At 55.8% G+C, this 22,815-nt stretch overlaps 2 protein-coding genes across 2 annotated transcripts in view; one reads left to right on the forward strand and one right to left on the reverse strand.

The window, feature by feature from the left end:
* ZAN (zonadhesin) overlaps positions 1 to 5,398 on the forward strand; it is a 27,736-nt gene extending 22,338 nt beyond the window's left edge. The window contains 13 exon segments of the mRNA XM_015564568.1: positions 322 to 463; positions 784 to 1,031; positions 1,522 to 1,651; positions 1,823 to 1,994; positions 2,248 to 2,421; positions 2,669 to 2,742; positions 3,215 to 3,369; positions 3,371 to 3,415; positions 3,504 to 3,642; positions 4,075 to 4,215; positions 5,057 to 5,153; positions 5,245 to 5,288; positions 5,364 to 5,398. Coding sequence (XP_015420054.1) covers positions 322 to 463; positions 784 to 1,031; positions 1,522 to 1,651; positions 1,823 to 1,994; positions 2,248 to 2,421; positions 2,669 to 2,742; positions 3,215 to 3,369; positions 3,371 to 3,415; positions 3,504 to 3,642; positions 4,075 to 4,215; positions 5,057 to 5,153; positions 5,245 to 5,288; positions 5,364 to 5,398 — 1,596 coding nt within the window.
* A 2,088-nt stretch (positions 5,399 to 7,486) lies between these two features.
* EPHB4 (EPH receptor B4) lies at positions 7,487 to 22,809 on the reverse strand. The gene is made up of 17 exons (XM_006764695.2): positions 22,653 to 22,809; positions 19,925 to 19,995; positions 19,405 to 19,692; positions 18,364 to 18,760; positions 17,213 to 17,368; positions 16,703 to 17,035; positions 16,256 to 16,380; positions 15,739 to 15,904; positions 14,283 to 14,385; positions 14,031 to 14,095; positions 13,805 to 13,918; positions 13,456 to 13,703; positions 11,177 to 11,392; positions 10,736 to 10,885; positions 10,152 to 10,345; positions 9,804 to 9,959; positions 7,487 to 8,574 (listed from the first exon to the last, which is right to left on the reverse strand). The coding sequence occupies exons 1-17, from the start codon at positions 22,702 to 22,704 to the stop codon at positions 8,445 to 8,447; spliced, it is 2,964 nt and encodes a 987-aa protein (XP_006764758.1). The 5' UTR covers positions 22,705 to 22,809; the 3' UTR covers positions 7,487 to 8,444.
* Positions 22,810 to 22,815: the final 6 nt, after the last annotated feature.

A 22,815-nucleotide genomic window follows, 5' to 3' on the forward strand; every position in this document is an offset into this window, starting at 1 on the left:
CGGATCTGAGGAATTCAAAACTTGGGATACAGCACAGTGTATTGGAGGAGCATGGCCTTGGTACCACTCAGGGGACTGTGTTACCTCAGTTTCCTTATCTGTAATATGGGTCCAGTAGTTAACTCCTGAACAACGTATGTAAGACACCAAGCACAATGCCTCTAGGGGGTGGTACAGCGACGTAAGTGTGTGGATGGCTCCAAAACTGCCTCTAGCCTGCACCAATTAAGCTATTTAGACTGTGGGCTTGGGCTGAAGGGGTGAAGCAAGGAGAACTGACCTTCCCGCCTCATTCCCTTGCTCTTCCTATGGCTTCCACAGACAGGGACAACTTGGCTCTCCAGTGGCTGCACCCAGAACTGTACCTGCAGAGCAGGAACCATTCAGTGCCAGCCCTTCGTCTGCTCCTCTGGCTCTCACTGCCAGTCCAACGCCAACGGCAGCAGCACATGCGCCCCCCACAGTAAGGGAGGCATATGGGAGGTGGAGGGGCTGCAAAGCTCTGCAGAGCGAAAGCCAAGCTCAGGCATTGGGTGGGCCTGGGTTCTCTGTGGCTCCCTGCGAGGCATGACCCTCCATGGGATTCACTCCTTTAAGAGCAAAAGGAGGGAATTGGACGAGATGCTCTCTCGTTTTTAATGGGACTGAGAGAGGGGCAAGTTTCAGCTTAAGTATCAAGGGGGCTCAGGGCTAAGGGAGGGGGGCGACAAGAGACCAGGGCAGGATTCTGGGGGCTGTTATATCTGGGCAGGATGCCTTCTCAGTGTTGGCCCTTCTTGGCAGAGTTGGAACGTTGCTCAATTTTCGGAGACCCCCATTACCGCACATTTGACGGTGTTAGCTACCACTTCCAGGGCCGCATGACCTACATTCTGGTCAAGACCGTGGACACACTCCCCAGGAATGTGGTGCCCCTGGTCGTGGAGGGACGCAACAAAGTGCATATGCCCCTCAGCCAGATCTTCCTGCAGGAAGTCATTGTGATAGTCTACGGCTACACAGTCCAGTTCCAGGCTGACCTGCAGCTTGTGGTGAGAGGCGGGCCAGGCCGGGAGGTCCTGGGGAGGCCACCGGGGTCGTGGGGGGCCACCTGGAGCAGGTGACGCCTGGACTCTGTTCCCTGGGAAGTTTCTGACGGCGGCTGCCTGATTACAGAACTCGGAGTTGGTGTCATCCTCATGTCATGGGGAGAGGCAGTGGAGGGCATGTGATTAAGCAAATGGCTGGAGAGAGACAGGGGATGAGAGAGAAAGAGAAAGCCTGCAATGAGAAGGTGGAGCCGCCTGAGGAACTACCAGGGCTATCCACTCTGCTAATGTTTTTGCAAGAAAGGGGCTGGGGCTGCAGAGGCAGCAGGACTTGGGAGGCCTTTGCCACACAGACAGCGAAGCCTACTGGCGTGTCTCATTCCGTGGAACAATGCCGCAGAGAGGCACTGAGCTGTGCCGGGAGAGGCAGAGCCAGAGCTGCGGAGGGGCAGGTTGAGTCAGGGCTCCCCTGGCTCCTGTCTCCCCTCTCCAGGTCAACGACCAGAAGGTGGACACCCCCTTCAACCCCAACCAGCAACTGCAGGTTACCATTCGGAGCAATCGGTTGTATCTGATCACTGATTTTGAGTTCACTGTCAGCTTTGATGGGAAGAACAATGCAGGTACCTGAGGCTGGGACAGGGACAGTTCTGGGATGGCAGCGGGGGAGGCGGGGACCTAGCATGGTGAGAGAGGACCCCTGCCTGGGAGTGGGGCCCTGAGCTCCAATGGAGGCCCCAGGAGGGTGGGAAAGCAAAGAAGTGGGGAGTCTTGGATGCCCCTTCCTTCTGCAGTGATCTCCCTGCCCAGCACATACGAGGGGCTTGTGCGTGGCCTGTGCGGGAACTTTGACAAGAATCAGGACAATGAATTTATGCTGCCCAACGGTGCCCTCACCCAGAACCTCAACCATTTCGGCAACAGTTGGGAGGTGAAGACCAAGGGCGGCCTCCCCCGCTTCTCAAGGTGAGAGGGTCAGGGCTCGGGGCAGGGAGGCCCAGGCTCCAGGGCATGAGCAACAGCCCAATATCTGTCCACACCCCGTTCACCCCATCGTCTCAGCAGCGAAGGAAACCGGCAGGCGAGTGCCCGGACACATTGCCTGATTCTCCTAATCCTGGGGGTGGAGGGGCACCTGTGCCCATGCCCTCCCCTCAGTTCTTCCTAAATTCATGGGCTTCTGTGAGCCCCCCCTGGCCCTTGGCTGTCTCTGCCCCAGGTCCATCCAAGAGGAGGAGGAGGAAGGAGATGCGAAGCCAGGCTTCGATGTGTCAGAATGCAGCCCAGAGCAGCTGGAGCTCATCAACAGCACCCGGGCCTGCAGGGTGTTGGTGGACCCCCAGGGCCCCTTTGCCGCCTGTCACCAGACTGTGGCCCCGGAGCCCTTCCAGGAGTGAGTCAGGAGCCCAGGACACTGGGGATTGCCTTTCTCTGGGTCCTGCTGCCTATCTCTGTCTGTCCCTGTTTGGCTCACTTCTCTGTGGACGCCATACTTTGTGACCCGCCCCCTACACACACACACACACACACACAATGCCTGATGTCTTTCTACTGGGGCTTCCAGGCTTATTCCGCAGGGCTGGGTATTACTGCCCCCTCCCCCTCTCTGACAGCCTTCACTGTCCCCGCGGCTCCCCTAGGCACTGTCTGTCTGGTCTGTGTGCCACCCGGGACCCTGAAGAGCAGGAGGAGCTGCGCTGCCAGGTTCTTGGCGCCTATGCCATCATCTGCCAGGAGGCAGGTGCCACCCTGGCCAGCTGGCGGGACCACACTCACTGCGGTGAGGCACTGACCTGACCCCTCAGCCATTTCTACTTCTGTTCAGCTCTGAGCCACCACCATTGCTCCTACCTTCCCCAATGGGTGCCCCATCACTCAACGCTCACCATGCCAGCGTCCTCCCAACCTAAGCCCTCTCTGCCTCTGCCAGGGAAGCTTCAGCCCCAGCTGAATCTTGCTCCTTCTCACCAATGCCCACCTTTTCTCCTCCATTTCCTTCATGTGCTTTAATGTCACAAGGAGACACTCAGAGCCGGCCCGCTCTCTGGCTTCCCTGCCTATACCTTCTTGGCCGAGTCGGAACAGCGCTCAATTTTTGGAGACCTCGTTGCCCCTCCCGTCCCACACTCCCCACACCTGTTGGGCCGACCCCAGCGGGCCACTCTCTGATTGTGACTGTCCCTTCAGCCTTGGCGTGCCCAGCCAATACCATCTACCAGAGCTGTATGACACCCTGCCCTGCCTCCTGTGCCAACCTGGCGGCTCCCAGGGACTGTGAGGGCCCCTGTGTGGAAGGCTGTGCCAGCCTCCCAGGCTACGTCTACAGTGGTGCCCAGAGCCTCCCCCTGGCCCTCTGTGGTTGCACCAACAATGGCATCTACTACCAGGTCAGGGGTGTGTGGGAGGCCCTGGGGGGTAGAGGTGTGGAGGCAGGAAGCCAGGGCCTTCTCCTCCCAGCCCTTCTTCCCTCTCCAGCGGGGTGACAGCTTTGTGACTGAGGATTGCTCTCAGCGCTGCACCTGCGTCAGCTCAGAGCGCCTGCTGTGTGAGCCCCTCAGCTGCAGCGAGGGGGAAATCTGCACCCTGGGGAACCGCACCCGTGGCTGCTTCCGAGGTGAGCCTAGAGCACCTTGGCTCTCAGCTGCCTTCATACCTCAGGCATCCCCGGACTGAGGACAGATGGGACCCCCCCCCCCCCATCAGTGCCAGCAAGTTTGTGCCATTTAGTTCTGCTCCTTCTCGCTTAGCCCCTTCCTTTGTCAAGAGGGGCAAAAGGCAAGGACCTGATGTGTCCTGAGCATCTGCCGTCTGCCAAGCACTTAGCACCAGCTCTCCATGATCTCCTTTAGGCCTCACTCAGCACTTGGTAGCAAGCACGATGGTCCCATTTTACAGGTTAAGAAAACAAGGACTTCCAAGGTGAACAATTTCCCTAGAGCCAGGGCTAGTGAGCGCAGAGACAGGAATGGAAGCTGCTTTCTTCCCTCTCCTGGAGGTTCTGAGGTTCTCCCAGAACCTCCCCCCGCAACCCCCTTCATCCTTGTAGAAAGCCCGTGTCTGCGGAGCCCCTGTCAGAATGACGGGCACTGTCAGGAGCAGGGCGCCCACTTCACCTGCGCGTGTGAACTTGGCTATGGGGGAGACCTCTGCACGGAGCTTCGGGACGTGCCACTCCCCGAAAAGCCAGGTAAGAGTTTCATCTCTGGCCCTGGATCCTCACGGTCCCTGCCCCACCCGCAACTGCCACTATTCCATGTATATAATGTTCACACCTAATAGATATTACAGACAGATGACAGATAGGTAATATAGTATTAATATAATCTACTATAGAAAATATAATAATATATATTATAATATGATCCGTAGAGATTAACAAGACGGGGTTCTCAAAGAATCTGAGTCACTGGGGAACCTCTCTGAACCCCAGCTCTCTTCTGAGGTCTATATGCCTCACCCCCACTGTTACTTCCCCTCTGGTGTCACTCCAGGCCTCTCCAAGGCCTTTTGCTGTTTTCCCCCTCCAAAACTACAATTCCCTTGAGCCTCTGGGCCAGTGATTCTCCAACTTTGTCTTACTTAAGGTTGGGAAGGGGGCTGGGCTGGGAGGGTTGGCTTGTTTAACACATTTATTCCGAGACTCACCCCCAGAGACTCAGATTTAGTAGGTCTGGAGTGGGCCCAGAAATCTGCATTTTAACAAGCTCCCAGGTGACCAATGGAGGTGATTCTAGGATTCTTCTTTGAGAAGTGCTGGTGGAGATGCTGCCCTGGACTCCAGGGGCTATCTGGATGAACACCCCCCCCCCCACCCCGCCAAAGGCACATGGGAGTTATGTGCCCAGAAACGGAAAGAGTTCCTGGGGGAGGGGGTGGCACTAAGGACTTGGAGACCCTGGGGCAACAGCCCCCTGGAGGAGTTACCAGTCACAACCAGGGATTTAGGGGGATGCAGGACCTTCAGGATGACAACCAAAGACCAAAAGCAAGTGTCTCCCCCTCCGCCCCTTCCTGACCCATTCCAGAAGTGTCCAACTCTGCGGCCATCCTGTTGGGAGTGCTGGTGCCCGTGGTGGTCATAGTGCTGGCGGTGGTCAGAGAATGTGTTTCCAAGAGGAGGAGGAGGTGAGTGCTGGGAGAGGGGATGAGGAGGGGCAGCTGGGCGGGTGAGTGAACATGGGGGTGGGCACTGACCCTGTTCCCCACCATCCCTTAGGGAGAAAATGCTGAGCCAGAACAGAGACAGGCTGGCAGACACAGGTGAGAACCAACCCCACCGCCCAGAACCGGGAGCGGAGGCAGCCTCTAACACAGGCTTTCTCCCCTTCCCCCCAGATTTTGTTCCAGAACCTGCCTTCACAGTCACTTAGTTTGAGTTGTCCTGAAAAAGGAAGAGATAAAATAATTTGTTTTGAGATGTGGATTTCAATCATGGTGGAAGAAGGGTCTGTGAGCTGGGTCGTTGGGGGGAGAGCTAAGAGGGAGAGGTGTGTGGGCCATCAGGCTCAGTGCCCCACAGAACGCCCAGAGAGGGGGTGTCTGAGGAGATGTCTGTTCCTGAAGCAAAGCCACATCTGGATGGGCAGTCAGCCCTCTGGCTTCTGGGATACGGGAGGGAAGACTGCATTCGTCATGGTTTCCCCCCTAGGAATCCTCGTTCTCAGAGGACCTGGCCCCTGAGCTTCCCACCAGGGGTAGTGAAGTGGCCCTGAGGACTCTGACATTCCTAATGATGCGATGACTTGTGGGCAGAGGCTAAGAATGGGAAGTGTGTTTCATTTTAAAAGGGTGAACAGGCCTATGACCCTCTGAGGAGGCCCCCACCTTATGCACACATCCATTTCCCAAAAGGATGTAAGGGTTACTGTGGCAACAGAGTGGGACTTGGGGCCTCTTGCTGAGGAGTCTTAAGTTCCATCTCAGTAGGAGAGACAACACCCCCACACTTCAGCCCGAGGTCAAAGGGAAAACATTGGGACCCCACCCTGCCTTGTGCCTCGAACCAGGTGGGCCCTTGTGTGGGAGAGGGGGTGGGACAGTCTCCTTGGGCTCAAAGGAAAGGAAGGCTCCCAACTGGGGTGTGGGGGGATCGGGATGTAGGATCCCAAGGGTCAGTGGCTTGGCTTTGGGGACACCAAAGCCGGCAGGACACTGGGTTCTAGAAAGGTATCCCTACTCTGTGCTTATCCTCTGAGATCACCGACCCTGCAGCCACCTTCCTTTTAGGAAGCAAGACCTAACATGGTTGGGGATAGGGCTGGGGGAGGAAGGAGTGCCCATGGCCAGACCACCCTGAGCCTTTGCTGGAGGAAGCAGCTCACACGTGGGGTGTGGTAGGCAGACTCAGGAATCCTGGAACTGGGCTGGCCATGCTTTAATCTGGGTGCCACGGGGCTTCCTGCTCTATACCTGCACAGACCGCCACCAGTCTTTAATCCTTTGCCTCCGTTCTTCATCTGTGCCCTGCTCTCTCGATCTATTCCTCCCCCAGCCAGCTCAGGTCACCTTCTCAGCCAAGCGTCCGGTTGTCAGGGGAAGGGGGGGCCTGAGCCAGCATTCTCCACATAGGCCTCCTCCTCCTGGATCCAGGCCCCTTGTCCTTGGCAGGACTGAGTCCCTCCCTCCCTTGGAGGTGGAATATGGGCAATATCTCACCAGATGAGGAGACAGAGAATTCCAGATTATTGAGATGGGATCACTGCCTGAGGCTCCCTGGGCTGAGAGAGGCAGAAGCTATGATTTAGGATCCTGCACTGACCCCAACACCACAACAGGGGGTGCAGCTGAGATGCAGAAATAACAGCTGCGCCATTTAAACAAAGCCGCCCTAGTCCAGGCCTGCCCCTGCAGGTGTCCCCGAGGGCGGGCAGGCTGGGAAGAAAGAAACAGAAGATGGCAGAGAAAAGCAACGGGGATTGACCCCATCTTCAGCCTTCTGGTTGGGAGGGAGAAGTGGGGGAAGACACCCAAGCACTTTCCCCCTCCCCTTCCCAAGAGGCTGGGAGAACCTGCCTGGGCAGCATCTTGAAAGGGGGAATTGTCCTCCTGATCCAGCCCAGCATCTGTGTTATGTGTACACACGTGGGGGCCTGCATCCTCCACCCCAGCTCTCCGCACCTCCCCCACGGCCAATGCAGACACTTTCCCCCTCTGTCTTTAAACCCACCCGTTGTCAACATCTGGTCTACATCTGTCTCCATCTGACTGGACCCCCATCCCAGTGGATTCTCCCTCCACTTCAGGGGGCTATAGAGCAGAACTGTGAGCTCAAGGCCGCCTCTTTGCCTCAAACAAGCACCCTTCCAGGGCTAGGGAACCAGGGCAAGGGAGGGGGCCAGCCCCACCCCGGAGGTGCCCCAGGCTCTTGGCAGAGCCATCCAGAGCCGTTAGAAGCAGCTGCCAATGACTCATCTCCCACTGCCCCCACCCCACCACCTCAAACACACCCTGGGGCTGGGAACTTCCCATTTTCTTTTATTTATACAAAAAAAACTGTTTTAAATATAATTTAAGAACCCCTCCAAGCACCAGTGTCTGTCTCTGGTTTCTACTTCCACCTTGCCCCCCACACCCCTCATGGACACAATTTGGGGATACTTGGCGGGGCAGGGAACTGTCTAGGGGTTGTGGCATGACCAAGGCACTGTTCTGAAAATAGACACAATGATGGGTTCCTGTTTCAACTTGGGCAAAGGAGGTGATAACGAAACAGGTCCCTCCCGACACAAAAAGTTATGACAAGGACAGTAAAAAAAAAAAAAAAAAAAAAAAAAAAAAAAAACAAAAACAGAAAAAGAGAGAAGAAAAAAATAAGACCAAAAACAAAAATTAAAACTCAAAAACCTTCAATATGAAGGCAGTAGATGGGGGAGGGGCATTTACAAGGGCAAACTGAGTTCGGTGGAGACAGCAGCAAGGTTGGGACATCCAAGTCCAATGATTTTGTCACTGGGCCATGACACCCTCCTTGCCTCCCACTATGGTGCTCCACTCCCGAGCTTAAAGGCTTGTCACCCTCTTCTCTTTGGTCTACAGGGTCTGCGGCCCTTCAAGGTGAGGAGGGGCACCGGGGCCCTAACTGGGGATCGAAGGGAAGCTGCAGGGATTGCACACAGCCACCCCTGGGAGTTGGCAGATTATGGGCACTTCCTTTCCCTCTGGGCACACCCACCTGGGGGCACACCCACCCGCGGGGAACGTTATTTCTACCCTCCCATATGGCAAAATCCCCAAATCCTGTCTCTCCAAATTGCCAGCTCCCCACCCCGATAGGTTCAAAGTGCAATCCAATGGGGCGCAGGGATGGGGGCCTCTTGGGTCCCCACCTGACTCTGCCCCCAAAAGAAGGGGAGCGGTGTCCCCAGCATGGGATTTCCTGCTGCTGCAGAGCTGTGGGGCCAGGTGAAGAGGTGCAGGTCAGTACTGGGGGGCTGGTGCTCCCGACCCCCCTGGGGCTCCAGGTTTGGCCTGGGACTTCATGTGCTGGACACTGGCCAGGATTTTCTTCTGGTGTCCCGCCAGAGTGACTCCTATTCGGAGCAGGTCCCTGAGGAAGAAGAGAGTTAGGTGAGGCCATAAGGCTGCTGGGATCACTCTCCTAGTTTAGCTCCAGAAACCTGGTCACCGCCTCCGGATTGCCAGCCAATCAGGAAGGCCAGTGGGAAACTGGGGTGGGGGTGGAGGAGGGGGAAAAGGTAGAGATGGGAGGTGGGAGGGAGGGGAAGGGTCACACGTGAATAATTGCCGGGCAGGGCAGGGCAGTTTCTTTCGGAGGATTAGGCGCTGGGCTGCAGATCTGCACAGCCCTAGTAGGGGACGGGACTTAAGTATCCAGCAGGCCCCGGCAAAGGGGGCGGGGTCTAAAGGCGGGAGGTTGGGGGGCGGGGTCTGCCTGGATGGAAGCTCCAGGAAGGATTAAGGCAGAGAATCAGAGAAGGAAAGAAAGGCCCACAAAATGGGGGCAGGGGATGCACAGATTGCTTTAGAGGAGAAAGGAGCCGTCAGAAGGAAAAGGCCGGAGAGGAAGGGCTGGGTGGAGAGGAAGGGGAGGGAAGGGGGAAAACAGGCCGCCTCCCCCCCTCCCTCCTGCGGTCTGGAGACTGAGATAAGGGAAAAAAGAAAAGGCGGGAAAGGAGAGCTAGAACCTGTGTCACGGAGAGGTTGGAACAATCTGTGAGGAGGGCGCCCAGCCCCGGTGGGGCAGACTGGCCAGGGAGAGGGCCTCCAGGGCCCCTGGTTCCTGATTTCTCTTTCTTCTATTTCTGTTACTCAGATTTGGGGCCAGAAGAGTCCTTGGGAGAGAGATGGGAGGGCAGAGAGGAGACGTACCAGAGAGAACCAACTAAGGGGGGGAAAAGTATTTGGGAAGCGTTGAAATAATAAAACGATTGAACATTAAAGCTGGAAAGGTTCTCCAAAACCTAGTCCAATCTTCTCCTTTTATGGGTGGGAAAACATCCGAAGTTGACGCGTTGTTAATGTGAGAGCAGGGTCTGGAATGTAGATAGATGCACAAAGATAGACACAGATTGCCAGGCAGGGAGCGACATGACCGAGGGCTGAAATGGTGCAAAAGGGTGAGGCGGCCACAGCTGGCCGGGACGATCCCCTGGGCTTTCAGCCGCAGCAGCTGTTGTTGCGTTGGAGAGCTCTAGAATAGCTGGCACCCGGAGCTGACCCCAAAGGCCCCTGATGAACCAGTGGGCTGGATTCTGGTCCCCAGGTGCCCCTCTGGCTTGGCTCCACCCCCCACCTCCAGCTCCTGCCATGACTTACTCAGCGGAAATCTGGCTGACCAGCTCGAAGGAGCCAAACCCAGCGGCTGCAAAACTTTCTTCGTATCTTCCCATTTTGATGGCCCGAAGCCACTCACCCACAGAGCCAAAAGCTGAGTAGTGCGGCTGCCGCTGATCCAGCAGTGGGTGTGAGGCCCTGGAAGGCAAGGGTGGGGAGGATGCACTGAGTACCTGGGCTGTGTCAGGATGTCGACGACACTGAGCCGGCCTTGGAGAGGCGGACAGGGACAATCCCACATACCGACAAGGGAACACACTTTTTTGGAGGTTTTAGGGGGGCAGTGGTGGCAGAGTGCAGCAAGGAGGGCCCATTCTTAGGAGTCCTCACCCGCCATTCTCCCTGGCCACGATTTTGAGGCTGGCAGGGTTCCGAATCATCTTGTCCAGGGCACTGACCACCTGGGGGAAGCGGGGCCGTGCATTCCGGTCCTTCTGCCAACAGTCCAGCATGAGCTGGTGCAGGGAGGTGGGGCAGTCTGGGGGAGGGGGTAGCCGGTAGTCCTGTTCAATGGCATTGATCACCTAGAATGACAGAAGAACTGGGTGAGGATGTCCAGGGAGAACGAGGATGCCAAGGACCCCAAGGAAATGGTGACTTAGCAGATGCTTGGAGGGGTGCAACAGCCCTCCAGATGGCAAGTCTAGGGGTCCTCCTGGCTGGGGCTGAGGCTGGCCCTGACTCAAAGCCCTAGCCACTCTTGGGCTGTGATCCAGATGTGCAGCTTCCCAGCCGTGCCCTCCATCCTGTGTCCTGTGACCAAACATGCTCTTGGGCACAAAGATCAACTCTTCTTTGTGCTCCTCGCATTATCTCAAGGACCCAGCAGTGGTGAGCTCTCTGGGAACCCCACCCCCACCCATATCCCTGGTGAGAACATTCAAGAAAACATAGTCGGATCATGGGACACTCACGTCCTGATTGCTCATATCCCAGTATGGCCGCTCCCCAAAAGACATGACCTCCCACATCACAATCCCATAACTCCAGGCATCACTGGCAGATGTGAACTTCCGGAAGGCAATGGCCTCAGGGGCTGTCCATCGGATGGGAATCTTTCCTCCCTAAAGATGAGGAAAACAAAGATGAGCTGAGGAACCCAACCGCTCTGATCCCAGTCTTTGCTTTTCCCCTAGCTCAGATCTCCTTTCTTCCTGGGACCCAAACACCCAGCTCCCCAACGCAATTCTTTTCCTCCACAACCAGAAGTCAGATTCCCTAAGCGGACCCCCCACTCCTGTGGTCTGCTCCTTCATCTTGTCCCTAGACCAGAGCTGTCAACCCCCTAGTCTCCCACCTTTTCCTGCCCACCTGACCCTAAGAACCTACTTCCTATGTCAGTCCCTCAGCCTCACCAGAGAGCTCGTGTAGGTGGGGTCAGAAGAGTTCTCCTCCAGGAATCGGGACAGGCCAAAGTCTGAAACCTTGCAGACAAGGTTGCTGTTGACCAGGATGTTCCGGGCAGCCAGGTCACGGTGAACGTAGCTCATCTCAGCAAGGTACCGCATGCCTGAGGCAATGCCCCGTAACATGCCCACCAGTTGGATGACAGTGAATTGTCCATCGTTCAACTGGAGGCCAAGCAAGAGAGAGGGGCATAATTAGGATAGCTCACTCTCCATTCCCCCTGCCTTCCACATTCTAAACCATAATTGGCACTTCAGATCCATCTCGTGTTCACCTGTAGAACAGGCCTGCAGACTTCCCAGGTAAGCCCTCCTCCTTTCTCTTATCCCAAGTTCTCTGAGCTCTTACTACACTATAACACAATGCTTATAACTGTTCCTGTTTCAAATGTATACATTCACTCTCTTAATTAGACTGTAAGGAGAGATTTAAAATTTTTCTTCCTTTTAATCTAGTACAGTGCTTTATACCCAGGGCATACTCAACAAATGTTTTTTATTTAAGAGCAACAGAGTTCTGACAAGAGTGTGCTGTGAGCTACCACACACTCTTGTGAGCCAAAATCTAGCTCAGCCTTCTTGGACTGTGTGTAGTATCAAGAGAACAGTGAGGCCGAAACCGGTTTGGCTCAGTGGATAGAGCGTCGGCCTGTAGACTGAAAGGTCCCAGGTTCGATTCTGGTCAACGGCATTTTAAAAAGAGAGAGAACAGTAAGGAATCGAGGTACCATCAGCAACCACAGCATCAAAACCAAGGTCTAAACACTGTCCTTGACCTTTAGTTTGCTCTCACCAGGTAAACCACGCAATCAAAAATGGTTAACTAATCCCATCTTCTGGGTTCAGCTAGCATGCAGGGGACCCTTGGCAGCTCTGCAGAGCCAGGGACACAAGAGTCCAAAACAGAATTCTGAATCAAGCCTCCAAGCCTGAATACACCCCAGGCCTCGGATCTGTTCGTGGAAACACCACTTGCCAGATGCTCAGAGTATAGACCTCGGCACCTCCATGATTTCTTCCTCTTTTCCCCCCTCACCCGCCACTTATAATCCATCAGCAAGTTCTGCTGGCCTTGCTTCCAAAACATACCCCAAATCCAACCTCTTCTCTGCACCCCCAGCCAATCCTCACGGCCTGAATGGCTACAAGTCTCCTCACTGGCTCTTGGCTTCCTTCCACTCTAGCTCTCCCCAGCACCCACCAAAGGGATCTCCTACTGAAACCCCTCCAAAGACCTGCCCTTGAACTTCTAATCAAATCCAAATTCCTGACCATGGCCAAGAGGCCAATGTGGCAGGGCCACCACCTACATTAAGACCCACCAGGGATCGTTTGCTCCCCAGGTTCAGCCTCACCTGCCTTTCTGCTTCTCGTTGACCACTCTGGTCTCTCCTCTCTGCCCCCAACACCATTCTTCCCCTGTCTCCTCAAGGCTGGCTCTTTCCCATTGATCCAAATGTCATCTCTTCTAAAAGAGACCCTCTTCCCCTCCCTGCAACGGATCTCTGTCGGGTACCAAGGGAATAGACACCTGTGTCCACAAGGGAGGGTCAGGCCATCATCACACTACTCCAGGTCAACCTCCTCATCACTCATGGGGGAGCCAGGTGGCCCGTGTCTCCTGATGGGCCACCTGGGCCAATGTAGGCTGGCCACCAATGTTTAATTTTGAATGTATCAAAACATTAGACAGTTTCTCTTACGGGAAATATAGATAAACAAGCTAAATGACCCCACAGGGAAGAATCTGATAAATCCACAGGGTGAGGCATTCAAGGGGACAAGTAGCCCAGTTCTTCAGCATGTCACGCTCAAAAGTGAGAACCATTAGGTGTAACGCTTGCTCCTGAACTGCATGGTGGTTTGAATAAGCCAGAAGTAAGGGACATTTTGGAAACAACTGGGGAAATGTGGATATCGACTGAGTATTAGAAGATACCAGGAAATTGTAATTTGATTAAATGTAATGTTATTTTTTTAAATCCTCATCAAGGGTAGTTTTACTGATTTTAGAGGGAGAGGAAGGGAGCGGGTCAGCTGCCCACAGAGAGGCCAGTTCCCCCAAGGCCTAAGGAAGGGCCAGTCCCAGGACCCCAACCTTTTCTGAAGGGGGAATGACGGGCGAAGGGGGAGTGATGTGGAATCCACCATCTGCCCTGGGTTCTGAGCTCCTTGGCTGCTTTGGGGGAGCACAGGTGGACGCGGGAGACTGGAGGCAGGGGGCTCACCCGCAGGAAGGAGTCCAGGGCACCGTTCTCCATAAACTCAGTAAGAATCATGACGGGCATGCTGTTGGTGACCACGCCCTCCAGGCGGATGATGTTGGGGTGCTCGAACTGGCCCATGATGGAGGCCTCGCTCAGGAACTCCCGCCGCTGCCGCTCGGTGTAACCGCCCTTCAGGGTCTTGATGGCCACGCAGCTCTCCTTCTTCCCCGGGGCCTTAAGTCGCCCCCGGCACACCTCCCCAAACTCCCCTTTAGGAAGGATGCCAAGCGTCAGCTCTCCCCCTTGCCGGGCCCTGCCTTCCCTCCCCACCCCATTTCCCTCCTGGGCGTCCAGTCATCGTTCCTCTCACCTGCACCAATCACCTCCTCAATCTTGACATAGGAGACATCGATCTCTTTTGCGAATTCCCTCACAGCTTCATTAGGGTCTTCGTAAGTGAAGGGATCAATGTAGACCTTCGTACCTGAGGAATCATGTGGGGCCCATTAGCCAGGTAACTTCTTGCACTCAGATGCCCTAATTCTTGGCACATGGCCTTGCCCCGGCCCTGTTTCCTTCAGGATAGGCCTACTTACCGTGGCCAATGAGATACTGTCCGTGTTTATCTGAGTATTCAGCTTCTCTCCCACTGCTCTGCTTCCTAGAGCCAATGGGAAAGAAAAGGTAAACGGAGTCACATATGTGTTCCCAGAGAGACAGGATGGGAGGAGAGGAGTGGGGATCAGAAAAGATTTCAAGTGGAAATGGGCCCTCGGGGCAGCCAAGGAGGCTCGCCCCGGAGCAAGAGGGCAGGTTTCACAGGGCCTCCAGGCGCCCAGAGCTCTCACCTGAGGCAAAGGACTGCGATGACAATAACCACCAGGACCAGCACCACACCCACGACCGCAGTGCCTGCAATCAGGGCCAGCTGCTCCCGCCAGCTCGCCTTTTCTGGGGGAGAAAAGCCATGATCAGGAAAACCTGATGGCCACCGAGGGCCCCACCAACGGAGTGAGCTGTGGCTCCCCGGAGAGCAGCGTGGCAGGTGGGGCAGGAAGGAGGAGAAGCAGGTGGGGAGGACGGAGGAGAAGCAGGTGGGGGAGGACGGAGGAGAGGCAGGTGGGGGAGGACGGAGGAGAGGCAGGTGGGGAGGATGGAGGAGAAGCAGGTGGGGGAGCACAGTGGGATTTTCAAACTGCTTCTCGTGGGCTGTGGGCCCCTACAGAGCCCCTCAGGGCAAGGGAGGGAGTTTCTGGCTTTTTACTGCCAGGGTGGGTTTGATCTGGTTCTGTTCTAAATACTGGTGACCACAAACAGTCCCATTTGAAGGAAAGGTTCCAGAGGCTAAATAAAAATGAAAGGGTTTATACCCCCAAAGTGGAAATAACCCAAATGTCCATCAATGGATGAATGAATAAATAAAATGTGCCACAGCCACACAGTCAAATACATGCTACAATATGGATGAATCTTGAGAACATTATGTTAAGTGAAGGAAACCAGTCACAAAAGACCATATATTGTATGATTCCATTTGTATGAAATGCCCAGAACAGGCAAATCCTTCGAGACAGAAAGTAGATTAGTATTTGCCAAGGGCTGGGGGGTGGTGAAAGGGATATAGGTTCTCTTTTTGGGGTGCTGAAATGTTCTAAAATTGTGATGGTTGCACAACTCTGTGGGTATACTAAAAGTCAATGAATTATACACTTTAAATGGATGTATTGTCTGGTTTATGAATCATATCTCAATAAAACTGTTTACCCCTGGCTGGTTTGGCTCAGTGGATAGAGCATCAGCCTGCAGACTGAAGGGTCCTGGGTTCGATTCCTGGTCAGGGCACATGCCCAGGTTGTGGGCACGATCCCCAGTGTGGGGCGTGCAGGAGGCAGCCGATCCATGATTCTCTCTCATCATTGATGTTTCTCTCTCTCTCTCCCTCTCCCTTCCTCTCTGAAGTCAATAAAAAAAAAAAAGTAAAACACTGGGCAAGCATATTATAACTAACAGGTTTCATCTTATTTTTTCCCTGGAGCCCTGTGAGAGAGGACTCATATTTCCTTTTTTTTGGGGGGGATGAGAGAGCTGAAACTCAGGGATCAGGTGTCTGCTAAAGGTCACACAAAGTTGAGGGAAGGTTGCTGAACAGCTCTTCACACTCAGCTGTTGGTTTGGGTTTCTGCACCCTCTGCTCTCTTCACCAGGCCAAAGTACCTCTCATTTGAGAGAAAAAGGAGCATGGGAGTGTGACTTTAGGGGTCCTTCAGGAGCAGCACCCCCTCCCATGCCTAGTCCCAGGCTCACCATCCAGCTGGGTCTGGCTATGGTGCTCCTGGCCGAAGGGTCCATAGCCAGCCTCTGAGCGTGCCCGCACCTGGATCAGGTAGCTGGCTCCCCGCTTCAGCCCCTGCAGCTCTGCCCTGTTGTCCGATGTCTTCAGGAACCGAACGCTGCTGGGGCCCTCTGCACCCTGTCCAGGAGGGGGAGGGGTTGGCCATAAGTAGAGGCCCCCAGTTTCCGCTGTTCTTCCAACCTCCCCCTGCCCTGCACCCCCATAATGAGCATCTTGGTCTTGTAACGTAGCAGGTGAGGCCTTGGTGCTGACTTATGTGCACTGCGCTGAGCGTCTGCATTCACTGTCTCATTTAATAGTTACATGATAAAGCGACTGTTTTACAGATGGGGACGCTGAGCTCAGAAAGGCCCAGGGGCTGGCCCAAGGTCCCACAGAGCTGGAATTCAAGTGTCTGCCATTCAGCGTTCCACTCCTAGAGAACGTCGCCCTGCCCACCCCAACCCCAGGGGTGGTGCCTGGTCTCACCTTCTCATGGTACTTGACCTCATAGTCCAGCACTGCTCCACTGGGTGCCCGGGGAACAGCCCAGGCCAGGCTCAAGCTGCTAGGTGAGGACCGAGTCACCCGGATGTCGGATACTGGGGGTGGCACTGTGAGAGACAAGACACGTTGGGGCTCTTCCACTTAGCATGTTTGTCCCTTGCCTTTCCCAATGCTTCTGCTGGCTACACCTGTCTTGACCCTGCAGACGTTCCAAGAATCCCTTCTGACTTCCATCCTCAACTCTCCAGCCCGCCTTGCATCTTTTTCACTCTCTTTCTGCCTGTTGCGCCCAAAGCCCTGATGCTCCATACTTCCTGGGGATCCCACTCCATAGCCTCTGCCTTTTCCCCCTTTAGACCTCGCTGGCTTCTTCTACCCACCAACATCTCTCCCATCTGACCACAGGCTGCCGCCAGCCGCCAGTCTCACCTTCACGGTCAGTGGTGACATTCACAGCCTCAAACGGGGCGGGCATGGTGGCTAAGGAAGATACCCCATTCAAGGCAGTGACCTCAAAGGTGTAGGTGAAGTCGGGACGCAGCCCTCGAATTGTGACCCAGGGCTCCACCAAGTCCCGGGGGCCAGGGTCGAAGGTCAGGTCTCCTCCACAGGGTGTGCAGGACCCCCCAGGACGGCACTCCCGGCAGCGGAGTGCATAGGTGAGGTCCTCCCGGCCACCTGACTCGAGGGGGGCACTCCACTCCAGGCGCAGGGAGGAGCCATTTAGGCGGGAAACCACACTTCTTGGAGCTGAGGGAGAGGCTGCAGGAAACCAGGAAACCAGACAGAGGCTGAGCAAATGGAAGGGGTGGGTAGTGGGACAGACAGGTAGCCACACTGGCTTAGCTGGGCACCAGCAAGCTAGGGTCAAGAAGAGGAAGGCCTGGGAAGGTGGAGGCTGGGGTGGGGGTCCACCCCCGGGGGTCACTGGTCACTTACTGGTACAGGGTGCACTCCGGGGGTCTGTGCGGGCCCGAAAGTACCCTATGCGGCACTGGCACATGGGAGAGCCAATGGTGTTGGAATGGCTGTTGGCTGGGCATGGCTGGCAGGACCCCTCCCCAGACAGAGGCTTGAAGGTGCCCTGAGCACAAGCTGAAAGGAAGCAAGCATTCAATAAACATGCATAAAAAACATGCAGTTGGCTCTGGCTAGTGTTGCTAAGTGGTTAGAACATCAATCCAGGGACCAAAGGGTCTCGGGTTTGATTCCCCATCAAGAGCACGTACCTATACATTCCCTGGCCCTGGTGGGGGCACATGTGGGAGGCAACCAGTAGACGTGTCTCTCTCACATCACGTGTTTTTCTCCTCACCCTCCTTCTGCCTCCCTCTCTTCCATGCTCTCTAAAAAAACCAATGGAAAAATATCCTCAGGTGAGGATTAGTGACAACAAAAAAACACGCAGCTGCTTTTAAGTTTGCATGAAGTGCAAAGGGGGAAACAGGGCAGGAGGAGCTCCGAAATGTCCCGTCGAAGAGAAGGAACCTCCTCCAGGCCAGGGTTTAACCCTAATACCCACAACCCCTCAACCCAAAGACCAAGGCTCAGAACAACAATTTGAAATGCACACCACAAAACACACTGGATTACAAAGCAAATCAAGCAAGTTGAAATACAATGATCATAAAATGAAGAAAAGTTTGTGACGCAGCAATGTGTATGCTTCTTTCTTAGCAAGATACAGTAGCCCATCTAACAGCCACTGTAATAGGAAGTGGTGAGGAACACACACAGCATCTGACATGTTTGCATCATCTGTCATACTGGGTTGTGAAAATAGCCAGGAACCGTAACGAACAAGAGTAGAGACCATGACACCTTTGTTCTCTGAGCCCAACAAGGTCCTGCATCCCTGGACAGCCTCCAGGTCCAGAGCGGAGTGGACACAGGAAGAATGTGGAAGTGAGGAAGGCTCGGAACTACGCTGGGAATGGGCAGGGGAGGAAGAGAGGCCCCCCAGGAACTGAGTGCCTAGGAGAGCAAAGACTGTTCCAAGTGGAAATTTAAAAAGTGGGTCCAAGACCAGGGTACAGGACCTTCCCCACATGGAGTGGCCACAATTTCTTGGGGGACATGCCAGCCCTCACCTCGACACCTGGTATTCCCCTCGGCGGCCTCGAACCCCGGAGCACAGCTGCAGCCCGTGACCGGCTGCTCAGCCCACTGGCCGTCCTCCCGGCAGTAGAGGCTGGGACTGGGGCCAGAGGCAGGGACAGCATCAGCCACACAACTCCCTGCCACTGGCACCACGAGCTCACGAGGCACCGTCTCCGGGAAGCGGGTGAGGTTGACGGTCAGCTGGGCACACTTCTTGTAGAAGAGGTGCAGGGACAGCAGGGCCATGCAGGCGCCCTGGTCCTGGAAAGCCAGGTAGAAGCCAGCTTTGGTGAGTGGGCCCAGGCGCAGCGTCTTGACGTTCACTTTACCAGTGGCCTCAGCCCCAGGACGCTTCCGGGTCAGATGCTCAGCAGCCACTGTGTCCACCTGCCGGGTCGGAGAAGAGACTCAGCCGCTGCGGTCCTCCATGCCCCAAGGACCCAGCGGACTGTCTTCTTTCTAGCTCATCCTTCCACGGATACTTGCTGAGCTCCTGGGATGTGTCCAGACTCTGTCCCGCACTCCCCCTTCTGTTCATTCACTCATCCTACAAAACCTTGTCAACACGCAAAATGTATCTGTTCTATGCCAGGTCCTGAACTCAGTGTGGAGGAAACAGAAATGAAGGCAACGCGGATATGTGACAAAGTATGAGGAGTGCTACCACAGGTGGGACCCCACAGCCCGGCACCTCAGCAAAGATACCCAAAGGAGCTGGAACTCAGAAGACATAGTAGGTGGGATGAAGAGGAGAGAGAAGCCATTCCAGGGTGAGGGGTAGGAAAATAAAGGGGGGAGTGCAGGGTGGCCTAAGTACAGTAGAGTAGAGTAGACTGAGAGAACCGCCCCTGGCGGCCAGGCCGGCAGCCCAACTGCATGGGGCTGCTCCACTGAGCAGACCACCTTCTTCCCTTCCAGACCTGAGGCTCCTGCTCCCAGTACCCCAACCAAGGGCCTTGGAAGTTCACCTCCACTGCCCCTAGACCACAGGCCTGCCCCGCCCTGGCCGCGGCTGTGCCCTGAGTGGGTACCTTGATGTAAGGGTTCTCCATCCAGGCTGGCGTGAGGGCTGTGGCCGTGTTGGCGTCGCTCTCGAAGTAGAAGACTGTAAAGGTCTCCTTGCAGGAGCGCCCAGCTCGGGGCAGGGACAGGCACTCGAGCATGGTGAAGCGCAGTGTGGCGTACACGTGGACAGCACCTCGCCGGGGCACCCAGCCTGTGCGCAGCCAGTAGGCCAGGCCTGGGGCTCGCTGCACATGACACACCTCATAGGTCCTAACGCTGTGTTGCTCCTCATCCAGGCCGCTCAGCTCCTCCCACTGTGGGCAGAAGGGGTCAGCATGGGGCCTGCTGAGTGGCTTACAGGTCAGTGGGAGGGTGTTCGTCATGAAGCAGGAGTGGCTAGGGAAGGGGGCCTCTGAGAGCAAGAGCTCAGAGGACACTGGGTCCTGCTGGGACCTGGGGGGCAGTGGCATGGGAAGCAGGTCAGCACTGGTGCTACTCGTCCTTCAGTTTCCCTTCTGAACCCCAGCTCCTGGGCGCAGCTCTTACCTGCCCCTCCACCTGAGGAAACGTCACCCACTTCAGATCGGCAGTTTCCAATTTTGTGTTCAGTAGAGTCTCTAAGACAGACAGACAGAGCCAGTCAGGGCTTAGGGGAGACACTGGGAAGAGCAGATGCCTGGGAACGGAGATAGTGGGGGTCCTCCTAGCTCCAAGCAGGAGGGGTCAGTCAGGCTGAGACAAGAGATGAGGGGAGTGAGCCTTGCCCTCCCGTTTCTCGCCTCTTTTTCTGAATGTTTGCCCCATCCCTAACAGCTGGTAGGCTGGCTGCCCTCTTAGGACTCCCAGATCTAGGCCTCCCTGGATGGCAGTAACCTGGAGGATAGGGGGAGGTGCAAACACTGGAAGGGGGAGAAGGGCAAACAGCTCAGAAAGGATTAAACTAGAGCCCGGACCTGGCCTTGACCTTGTGGTGGGCAAAGGGCTGCTGGCAAGGGGACACACTCCCAGGGCCAGGGCCTCCAGGGTCAATCCTCCAACCCCCAAGTTGCTGCCTCCCTGCCCCCAACTCTATTCCTCTTCCATGTCCCCACCCCTTTTGAGACCCAACACTCCAGTCCTTCAGATCCAGGAAGGTAGTGCTCAGCTCCTGAGGCCCAGCCAGAACCCCGACTCCTTCCCCTCCCGTCAGCTCACTGGTGTCAGAGGAGGAAGTGCTGGAGGCTGGGATGCTTGGGTTCCCGCCCTGGCCCCAGCCTGCCGAGGCCTCACATCTGGATTTGGTTATGGGGAGGAAAAGGGGAGGAGACTTTAGGGGTGTGTGTATGCCGGGTGGTGAGGGTGGTGAACGCACCTGGCTCAGCTCAGCCTGGGGGAGGGACACCAGAGAGGGGTGGGCCCCTGGCGGAAGCAGTGGATTAGGGGAAACTGCACAGGCCCTGGCAGCTGAGGGTGGAGGGAAGGTAGGGGAATCCCCTTGGAGGCCAAACAATGTGGATGGCCCCTAGGGGGGCAGCCAGCAGCACACCTGGGACCAGGTCCCCACTGCCCAGCATGGGGGCTGCTGGAGAGAAGGGAGGGCAAGTGGGTGAGGCAACCTCTTCCCAGGGACCAAGTGATATCCACCTAGGCAAGGGATTAGGTGGGACTGGCCAGCCCCAGGTAAGGCCCAGGCCCCCATGAGTGGCGGGAGACAGACCAGCATGCTGGGGACAGGATGCCAGGGTTCTGGGAAAGGGGTGGATAGAGGCTGCCGTCTCCACCCTCCATTGTTCCAGCCTGGATAGTGTTTTCCTGTCTCCAATTTACACACTGTCTGTTTCAGGGCTGTCCCTGTGCTCTGAGTGGCTCACTTTCTCTGGTCTTGCCTTCTCCCGGAGCTCTCTTTGATCTCTTAGTTCTTTTGCCTCTCACCTCTGTCCAGCTCTCTGTCCACCTCCATTTCTCTAGCCATCTCTCTCCTCTTTCCTGGCTCCCACTTTTCACCCAGCCTTGGATAAATTAGTTAACTCCTCTAAGCCTCAGGCTCTTCATCTGTAAAATGGGAGAACAATCCCTCCCACCCACAAGGCTGTGGGAACCATGAAAATATAAAGCCCGGAGCATGGGCCTGGGGCCTAGAAAGCACTTCATAACAGCCATTAGAAGTGACTCCCTTTTCCTCTTTGCATCTTTCTCTTCCTCTCACTCCACTGCATCTCCGCTCTGCTTTCCTCTCTCCCAGTCTTTCCCCTTCTTTCTCTGAGCCGGGCCAGTCTTCCCTCTCCCCTTTCCCAGCCTTTGATCCCCAGCCCAGAGCAGCACTGCCCAGCCTGAGGAAGAGGGGTTTCCAACTGCCTTTGGTTCCTCCTCCTCAGCAGCCTCCCTAAACCCCCTCCCCAAAGACCCCTTTGATTCCAGGCAGCAAAGAGGAGGGGCGTGGGGGGAGGAGCAGCTCATTGAAAGGAGATTAGGAGGGTTTATAGGGCTCTTGGTTCCCCCTCTAGGAGGTGAAGGAAGGGGAGAGGCTCAAGGATGAGGGAAATTTGGGGGAGAATATAGAAAAATTAGACATTTAGAGAGATGAGGTAGGTGGTCATTAGGCTGAGTCAGGACTACAGAGGGGCTGCACAGGTCAGTTTCTGCTGGCCTGCAGGGTTGGGGGACAGCCAGCTTGTCTAGGACTTGGGCAGGGCTGGGGTCTAGAGAGCATTTAAAGGACTGGGGTGCAAGCCTGGGGCACCAGGAAGGGGGCCTCTCTGTGGCAGGGGTCGTGGCTTTGGGAGATTCGTTCGGAGTGTGAGTGCAGAAGGTGGCCATCCCGACAGAGGCGTGTGAAATCGCAGGATCAAGGTGTAAATGCCAAGGAATGAGGGGTGGGGGCAGTTTGTGGCCTAGCACAGAATTCTGCCTTGTCTGCAGTTGTTTCTCCAGAAACCTTTCCTTCTTTTTTGCCGAGGTGAGAAGAGGGTCAGAAACTTTGAAGAGAGTATTGAAGATTGGAGTAGGGGGGAAAGGAAAGGCCACCGAAAGCGTCTGAAGTCCGGAGTGAGAGTTTGGGGAGCCTGGGCAGGGGGACGTCCCAGGACCGAGCCCGACTCCATCTCTTTTCCAAACAAAAGAAAACTCCACTCCCCGCTGGGCCGCCTCTTCCCCGCCCCCCGCCCGGTCTAGCACTATTGGTCCGAAGTGTTCGGGGTTGAGGTGCTGGGTAAGGGTAGGGAGAGGTTGGCCCCTCCACTCTGAGGCCCAACTTTGGGGGCCCCAGGAGTGGCGGGACGCCGCCAAGGAAACTCACCTTCCAAAGCGGCTGCGAGTGAAGCCCAGCAGAGCAGAGCCCGGAGCTCCATGGCGCCGCCTCACTCCGGTCGGATCCGATCTGAGTTTGGGGGGCGCCAGCCCCCCCAGTTCTGACCCCCCTCTGAGCGGGTAGACGCCGACTCCCCGCGCGGGACTCGGTC

Source organism: Myotis davidii, unplaced genomic scaffold (assembly GCF_000327345.1).
Source record: "Myotis davidii unplaced genomic scaffold, ASM32734v1 scaffold901, whole genome shotgun sequence".
Lineage (NCBI taxonomy): Eukaryota > Metazoa > Chordata > Mammalia > Chiroptera > Vespertilionidae > Myotis > Myotis davidii.